The sequence below is a fragment of the Egretta garzetta genome, unplaced genomic scaffold (assembly GCF_000687185.1).
Source record: "Egretta garzetta isolate BGI_Z169 unplaced genomic scaffold, ASM68718v1 scaffold615, whole genome shotgun sequence".
In the NCBI taxonomy this organism is placed as follows: domain Eukaryota; kingdom Metazoa; phylum Chordata; class Aves; order Pelecaniformes; family Ardeidae; genus Egretta; species Egretta garzetta.
In genome coordinates this window covers 589,743-598,921 of record NW_009259857.1, presented here as the reverse complement: position 1 = coordinate 598,921, position 9,179 = coordinate 589,743, and the positions used below count along the sequence as shown (strand labels likewise).

The following is a 9,179-nucleotide window of genomic DNA, read 5'->3' as shown; positions in this document are numbered from 1 at the left end:
TGTCCCTGAGGACCGTTTCCTAGGGAGTCCTTCTGACTATGTCCTTGAGGAGCTGGAAGTTTGCTTTTCTAAAATTCAGAGTCCTGACTGTACTCTTTGTTCTTCCCATTTTCCTCAGGAGCGTGAGCTCTACCAGCGCATGATCACTGCATAGTTGGTTGTTTCATGAATGGTCTGCAAGTCCCAGCCCATATGGGTTTAAAAGATGGTTTCTGGTTTGATAATGGCAAGATTCCTGTAGCTTTATACCTAAATTGAAAGCAGCTCTGTTCCGAGATGAAAATTATTGCTTCCTAAAGGAATTACCTTTTTTGGGAAACATAAATTAAAATGAAGGATTTGCCAAATACAGTGATTCTTGCAAGTTGGGCTGGAGCAGCAGAAATTGGTTTTGTGTGGGGGCTAGTTTATACACTGAGTTTTCATTACTCCTACCATGGTACAGACAGGAACACAGCTGCAACTTGATGAAAAGCGTATTAGGTAAGAGTCCCAATTACCCTGCAATACCTCCACCAGTCAGAACACTCAGGTCTCTTTAAGCAAACACGGTGGACCAGAGCAATAACGAAGCTGTGCTTTACTTGCCTTTATCAACTAAACCTTCTTAGGATTACAAAAGTTCTTTGTATATCAGCTTTTTATCCCTATATTTTTAAGGAATTATTTGGTGAATGAGTTAAGACTCAAAGATGATGCATTTGTGTAAACAAAAAGATTACTGATGTTGTAGCATTGTTGTAGGAAAATGCTTTTTTTTTTTCCCCAGCTCTTAACAGCAAAATGCTAATGCTTTTTATTCATAGCTAGTAAGTGCCCCTTACCCAATGTTTTGAATAGCCTTAGTATCTCCTTTGTTTCACTGGCTTATTCCTCTGTGAATCAGAAGTCTGGTTGTCCTAATATTTTATGGATAATTCCTCAGAAATGTAAAGAGGAAGCATAAGTATCTGTGGAAAAACTGCTCTCAGTACTATTTACAAATAGTTCTTTGCAGTTGTTTCTTTATTATTCAGTTTCAGCACTTAGGGCTTTATAATTTACTCAGATGAAAGAAAAATATCCAAAACAACTGCATGAGCCCTTTTACCTGTTGTTAATTTGATTTGATCATTCATGGTAAAGCTAGTATTTTGACTTAACTGATGATGATCGAATCCATGCCATTACATATATCCTTGTTTTCTTTTGATAGTCTTAAAATTCCCAGATTTGCATCACTAGATTATTTTAAAAACATCTTGCTTATGTCTAAACCCATTTAATTTTCTCTCACAGTAGCTATTTAATATAAATTGGTTTGTTCACATTTTCAGAATTGGGTTCAAATTTTTATTCAAGTTATGTTTGTGAACTTTTTGCTTTGGCTGGGATAGAGTTAATTTTTTTCATAGTAGCTGCTATGGGGCTATGTTTTGGATTTGTACTGGAAACTGTGTTGGTAATACAGGGATGTTTTAGTTACTGCTGAGCAGTGCTTACAGAGAGTCAAGGCCTTTTCTGCTTCTCACCCCACCCCACCAGCGAGGAGGCTGGGGGTGCACAAGAAACTGGGAGGGGGCACAGTTGGGACAGCTGACCCCAACTGAACAAAGGGCTATTCCAGACCATACAATGTTATGTTCAGCATATAAAGCTGGGGGAAGAAGAAGGAAGGGGGGGATGTTTGGAGTGGTGGCATTTGTCTTCCTAAGTAACTGCTATGCGTGACGGAGCCCTGCTTTCCTGGAGATGGCTGAATGGCTGCCTGCCCATGGGATGTAGTGAAATTAATTCCTTGCTTTGCTTTGCTCACGTGTGACTTGCTTTACCTGTTAAGCTGTTTGTAGCTCAATCCATGAGTTTTCTCACTTGTACTCTTCTGATTCTCTCCCTCATCCCACCGTGAGTGGAGTGAGCAAGCGGCTGGGCGGTGCTGAGTTGCCGCCTGGGGTTAAACCATGGCAGTCTGAAGAAAGAATCCTGCCTCTATTGAGGTCAATGGGAATTTTACTGTCAACTTCAATAGAAGGAGTTGAGTCTGCAGTGATGTATGCAAATATATGTATTGTTTTGGAATAGCTAATGGTGTAAAATGGAGACATTTATAAAACATTTCATAACAAAGTAATATAGTTTTTCATTAGGGCAAAAAGCTTGCTTGTTTCTTGATGTACATGATTGGTATATGCTGACGTATACAAATATTATAAATATCAATGTATATTATGCAAATAATTCTCACTCATCTGAAAGTAGCTGTTTTGCATTCAGGCATCAGATTCAATTATAGTACTGAAATGAAGTCCCAAGTGAAGTCTTAAATTGGTTTCTGCTTTCTCGGTGCTATACAGCACTCCACATTCTTTAGTCACCACACACCTCTCAATAATTCAGAGCAGTTGTCAGATTGAGATCTTTATCTTCCAATTTGGAAAGCAGAAATAATAATGATTTATGGACTTTGGCCTCAAACTGCAACAGTTCTATTACTTCAAAGAAATCCTGTAATTCTGTAATGTGTGTATGTGACCTGTGCTGCAAAGTACTCTGGGACATTGCAAGACTTTATCTGAAGTTAGTGATAGTAGAAGGAAGTTGGATTCGTGTTAATTTCTGTCAGTTAATGTCTGTTGATTTGTATATAGTGGTGGTACGTTGGCACAAGGAGTAATATTTTCAAGAATTTATGGGAAATTTTTAATGTTGAATTGGGCTTGTCCATTTTGAGTCAGTTTGGTGTGTGAACAGTTAAACCTACCATCAGCCTGGTCTATACTGTTTCATCTGCTATATCAGAAATACAACATCTGAGGTGAATATGTAGTCCTCTCAACTTTGTGCTCAAATTCTTATGAAATTATACAGCAAAAGCATTTGTCATATTAGAGCCAAATTTCATGGTTGCGTGCTTTCTGTAGTACATTTGTCTGTAGGAAATCTGTGCTGTATGAGAAAGCAAAGAATCAAAGCACTGTTGTCTTAGGCCTAATGGACCTGTAGGCTTAAGAAGAAAAAGTGCTAAAAATTTACTTCTGCCACTGTAGCAAAACCCATAAATTCTCAATGGTTAGAAGCAATGTGCGTCAAACTATGGTATTGACACATTAGCTCTTCACTACAGAAAATTAAGCTATACTACCAAATTACGCATTGCCATTTGTTTGTTCATGCTATTTTTCTATGGGGCACCCATGTGTCATTCAGCTAGGCTGTGAGGATAAGGAAAATATTGCAAGAAATTAGAATACTAGGTGTATATATTATTTGGGGATCAAGTTCTTGTTTGTTCTGCAGGTTAGGAGTGTACGGCAAGAGAATAAAATGAAGGAACCGTGAAGGGCAGTGTTTATTCCCACATCTAGAGACATTTTAGTATTTTTATACTTATTTTAGGACACAATTATGGTATCATAACACCTATATAATTGAAGTTCTGGTAATTGCAATTGACAATTCTGTTGGGTGGGTTGGTTTGTTTTTTCTCATTGTACCCTTTCCCTCACCAAGAAGTGACTGCATAGTTAGTTCTATGGCAGTCAAGATGGAAACTGAGGCTATGCTAAAGAGATATCACTGTGCACTTAACTTCCCCTTAAAGCTCTGTTTGTTATCCAAATTCCATTTGTCTCATTGAAATACCACTAGAGGTAGACTTCTAGCCACTATTCACTTGATATATCAGTCCTGCTCTTCCACCGTGCTCTGTTCCCTGAAAGGTCATTGTCTTGCCACCACAGAGGTATTTTTTTTTCTTCTCCATATTGGTTAAGAGCCTTGACCCAGCTCTAGTTATTCTTGGGTGTCGGTCTCGATGTGTGAATGTCTATTTTATCTGCCTGTCAGAGTTCAAGGAGCATCTGGATGATGCTCTTAGTCATGTGGTTTAGTTTTAGGTAGTCCTGTGAGGAGCACAGAGTTGGACTTAATGATCCTTATGGGTCCCTTCCAATCTGAGATATTCTGTGAACTAAATTCCAGAGAATGCATTGTTCTATTACCTGCAATAGCATGGCAATCTTAAGGTGACAAACTTCAATATACATTTAAAAAGACATGATTTACTATGATTTTTTTTGATCAAATCTTTTCTTGTTACTAGATGTTGCTTTTAATTATAGTTAATCTAACACATGACAATGACTAAAAGTATTACCTAGTCATGATAACGAGGTTAAATTTGTTTCATTTCAGGCTGACCTATGTTAAGCATTAGTCAAGGATGTAACAAAGGATATAGTCTCACTTCATTTACATAATGCAATCCTTTTTGTATGTTGCATGCAATGAAACAAAATGTAATTAATATCTCAAAGCTACTTTTTTTTTTTTTTCCATTTTAAGGGTATATGGGTCAAGATGGACGTTTCGGATCATGCGAAAACAAGTACTGTGGTCTGGGAAGACACTGTGTTCTGAATGGGGAGACTGGTCAAGCTGAGTGTCTATGCATGCAGCACTGCAAGCCGCATTACAAGCCTGTGTGTGGTTCTGACGGAGAATTCTATGAAAACCATTGCGAAGTGCACAGGGCTGCCTGTCTGAAAAAGCAAAAGGTCACCATTGTACACAACGAAGATTGCTTCTTCAAAGGTAAGCATGGCTGAACAATATCTGGAATATTGCTATCAGGTATGTGTTTTCAAGTAGTTCAATTAAAGCTCTATAGAGGTGGCACCAAATATACAGTGAATAATTGATTCAAAAAATTAATGCAGTAAGTATCTCACTCCAGAGATACCTTATGAGTTTTTTCTTCTTTTTATTTGTACTCACCCTTCTTTAACCTGAATAAACCAGTTGTCTCTTGGAAATTAATCCATGGCAGCTTGTCTTACAAATGTGGCTGTTGACCTCATTCATCTGAACGTACTTACAGTCCCAAAGCCTGAAGGATATTAATCTCTGTTAAAGGAAAAAAAATGAATTTAGCGTTTCAGAAGGGTTTTGTAGGCTGCAGGACCTGTGCTCATATTTGGTGTTGAAGTTGACAGCAGCTTGGTCATGGCTAAATGGGTCTTCCTTGCTTTGAATTTGGACGATGAAGAGTTTACTTGTGTATTTACCAAAGCGTGCAAGTTTAGCTGCTTTTTAATCTTCTGAGTTCTGAGAGATGCCAGCCCGAATGCTGAGAGATATACCTTATGCTAAGCATTTTATACTGAAGATGTCAACAATTGTAACTTGCTATTTTTTATGTAATTTGAGTGCGCCTTGCAGGTTTCTGGAATGCTGCCAATACAGACCTTGATTAAGCATGTTTATAGTGCTTAGCAGCACATTTTTACTGGTTAAAACAGGCAGATGGCTTTTTTTTTTTCAGAAAAAAATGTTTTTAAAAAAGGTAATTTTTATAGAGACTACCTAGGGGTTGAATTCATATTCTTTTTAAAGACTGTCTTATTTTTGTTAACATTGTTACATGTTGCAGATATATTTGCATTCTCAGTAATAGCAACTGATAACTACTATCATCACAGAAAGAAGTCTACTAAAATATTTGTGTTAAATGAATTTCAACTTTGTAGGGAACATTCATTTAAATTACAATATTCCACTTAAATTTGAATCAGAATTTTCAAGATTGTATTCTAGTATAAGGTTGTTCAAATGGAACCAATTTTAAAATTTTCAAAGTTGAGTTTTTCACTATGTTTACGGTTGAGGAATTGTCCTTTAAATGAAAAGTTGGGCTTTCTTTATCAAACGTCCCAGCACACATACCAGTATCTTTATTATTATGAAGGGCTTTGTAGTAGAACAGTCTGCTTCTTTTCTCAAGAACTGAGATGAAGAAAAGAAAAATAATGCTTGCACAACTGGGCTGTATATAATTGTTTCTTGCTGAGTAAATGACTGCCAACGTGAAACAACTTTCTTCCTTTGCCTTCTTCAACAGACATATTAAGCTCAGCAACTTCAAAATATTTTAAGGGACAGGCGTTCATAGATTAAAGGGGGGGTGGTGGTGGAAACCTTATAATGGGAAATACACTTGTAAATAATAGTGAATGTTTTCAAAACTAAATGTGGACACTATAAAATTGATGTATCACCACAATATATAGACTACAAATAAGTAGCCTGTGTTCTGAAGTAGTGGAAAATTAAAATTTTATTTTAGGAGTATAGCATATAGGGTTTGTAGGGAATGGTTTGTGCAATAACAACAAAACACGAATGCTTCTGTCTTGTGTCTTAACAATCACAATCTCTTTTTTTTTAAAAACTAAGAACTATGTTTTCCTAAGTAGGTTTAAAAAAAAACCAACCCAAACTTCTTCAGTATTTTTTGGTTTAGATGATGCAGTACTCTGATAGAGCAAATGACAGTAACAAACACCAAAATGTTTAAATTCATGGGGCTAATTTCAGTTCTTCAGTGTGCTATATATAATACAAATAAATTCAGAGCAAGTTTGTGAGAAATTATAGCTTCTCTTTCTGAGGGGGAAAATGTAGTGATATTTATTTACTGAAATGGAAAGTGTGACAGTACTTTAGGTAGAAATATCATCCAAATGCTGTCTAAAGTTTTGTCAGCTCATCTTTACATTTTAAATTTACAATGTTAATTTCATATCTGTTGTAGTGGACAGTGGGAGATCTCAACAGTGTTCAACTTCAGACACCTAATTTGGATTCTGGATTTAAAAAGTAGGTTTCTCCTTTAGTCAGTGGCAATATTCAGGAAAGGACTAGGGTATTCCAGTGACTTGCTGTGAGTTGGCTGCCAAAATATAGTTATTTATCAAGATACTAAAATCTTCTAATTTAGGCACTATAACTACGTGCCTACGAATATTGTAAAATAGTTCTTTTTCTCTCTTCTTTCTCATCTTGACTTCAGTGGTGTTAAACAGGTGGGACTTGGGATAGTTATTTTCCTTTATGTTATTTGGTATATATGGGCCTTACCAATCTTAATTTCTACCTTGTTAACTTCAGCTCATTCATTGCTGCAGTACAACACAGTGATGTAAAACATTGCTGCCATTCGTGACTGTTGAATATGCCCTCCAACCTTCGCTGCATTTATATGGACACTTCTGAGCTAGCCACTCGTAGATCAACTACAGTAGGGCTGAAGTCCTACCAGTTAGCATGTCAAAAAATACTAAAAAACTAATAGGAAAAAACCTTTCAACAGTGTGACTTCTGGGTAGAGAGGGTGAACCCCATCATTATCGATGGCATCAGAGAGGCGCTGACACATGTCCTTCTTGTTAGTTTAGCTGGCATCCTCCATCATAAATGAGCTGCTTCTGAGACCAGAAAAAAATCAACAAAGATCTTAACATTCAGAAAACAAATATTCTGAGCATTTTATTTGGTCTTTCACTGAATTCTTTAATAAAGGCTAATCTGAACTGGGCAGGGGCAGGAGGGAAAGACGTTCAGTATTCAGTATGCGTCCAAGGTGCTGTTACATGATATGGTAGTCACTGACAGCAATATGTGATGATTGCAATTAAAGACTTTTGTTTTCTGGTTTATTGCTAATCAGTTGATTTTCAGATCAAACAACTGTGTACTTGGTCACTTCATTGATGATTTTTTTTTTTTTTGTAAATTTCGTCTGGTCTGAGCTTTATATTTTTCTCTAAAAAGGTCATGCTTTGGGGTTTTTTGGGTTTCAAATCCTCTATTTTATTTTTTTTCCTTGGGAAATATTTCTTCATGGATAAATTTTAAGTTTGAGATAGATTGGGTGTTGAGCTTAAGATCAGAGAAGCTGGGAAATACACCTTATTTAAAGGAGAAAGGAGTAAGCTTACCAGAAAACATTTTAGTATTCTGTGTCTGAGGAATAAAATTTCATAAGCAAATGTTCTATACACCTGATTAACATTACAATAGCAGCTAAGTAGCTATAATTATTTAAATACTACATCTTGTAACCAAATGATTTATAGTTGATCTCAAACATCATGAGTTCTGCTTAATGGTTTGAAAATTGTCCTTTTAAACACTTACGTGATGAGTAGAGTTAAAGGATTGACTTGCTGAATGAGAGAGGTCTTTGCAACTCCATTAGCATCACTGAGAAATGTGTGTCTTACCTAAGCTGTGTATGACACGACAGAGACAAAAAATGTCAAATCCTTCACAAAGAGCCATGTCTGAAACATTTGATAAAAGCATTTTGAGGTAGTGAAACTACCTGTGTCAAAGCTGTACTCTCCCGATAAGCTGTTTTTCTAACTAAAACTTCAGATTCTTGTCCCTTACCTGCCTTTTATGTTGATTATCTATCACTGAATATTAGTTTTGGGGTTTTTTTCTTCTTTTGTTTGTGGGATGGTTTTTGTTTGTTTAGTTATTTATTCCCATTATAGGCTGACAGGTGGTGTGGGTAAACTTGGAACAGTTAACAAAATACATAAACTGTTCTTCCTATGTCTGATATGGACATGCCCAGACTCATTGGACTCCTTCCTTTTTCATTGTCACTTGTTGTATTTATTTTCCTACCCTAAATTAAATCATACATTATTACCAAATATGAGTGGAACACAGGCATAAACCGGTAACTGAAGTAGAAAGTTTTAAGCATCTCTTTTGTCTTTCCCTGATGATTGGAGGCTGATATAGAAATTGGATGGTTTTGACATGGATCAAGATAATGGCGATCCTAAACTAGAAATTACTTTTTGTAACTGTTTTTTTACATGCTTTTGTAATTTTTCTGTTAGTTGCTTATTGGCACGTCATCATGTCTTGCATCAGACACTGAACTGATTTTCCTAATGTCTTGGTTAGATGTTGACTGTGACCCTTGGAGTTACTCCATAAGCTGTGTCAACTACCTCTGGTATAGATGCAAAATATATTCTGCAGAGAAGCTAATTACTTTTAGATCCATAGAGAAGGGGATTATATTGGGAGTATTTTCTATACCTGTTGAGGTATACACCTGTGAATCTGAGTGTCCTGTGACTGGATGTTAGTGAATGCAAGTTTTCAATCACTTTCAGAGGTGTTCTCAGGCCTTAACTGTCTAAAAATGTTTTAAAATATTTAAGATTATTACAAGAACTTACGAGAACCCTTTAGAAAATCCTAAGGTGATCTAAGGAACGTTCTAAGAATGATGTCAAGTTATTATTTCAGCTGATGGGAGAATGAAGGAATGGGGAAGAGAGCAGTTGCCTGACTACTAGTTTACTTAATCTTAGTGGTTATCCCATTTGTGGTTA

At 36.4% G+C, this 9,179-nt stretch overlaps 1 protein-coding gene across 3 annotated transcripts in view; it reads left to right on the top strand.

The window, feature by feature from the left end:
- The window catches only part of FSTL5 (follistatin like 5), a 310,918-nt gene that overhangs the window by 70,887 nt on the left and 230,852 nt on the right, over positions 1 to 9,179 (top strand). For all 3 annotated transcript variants that reach the window (XM_009639992.2, XM_009639990.2, XM_009639989.2), the window contains exon 3: positions 4,324 to 4,572. In XM_009639992.2, the coding sequence (XP_009638287.1) occupies positions 4,324 to 4,572 (249 nt within the window). The remainder of the gene's footprint in view (positions 1 to 4,323; positions 4,573 to 9,179) is intronic.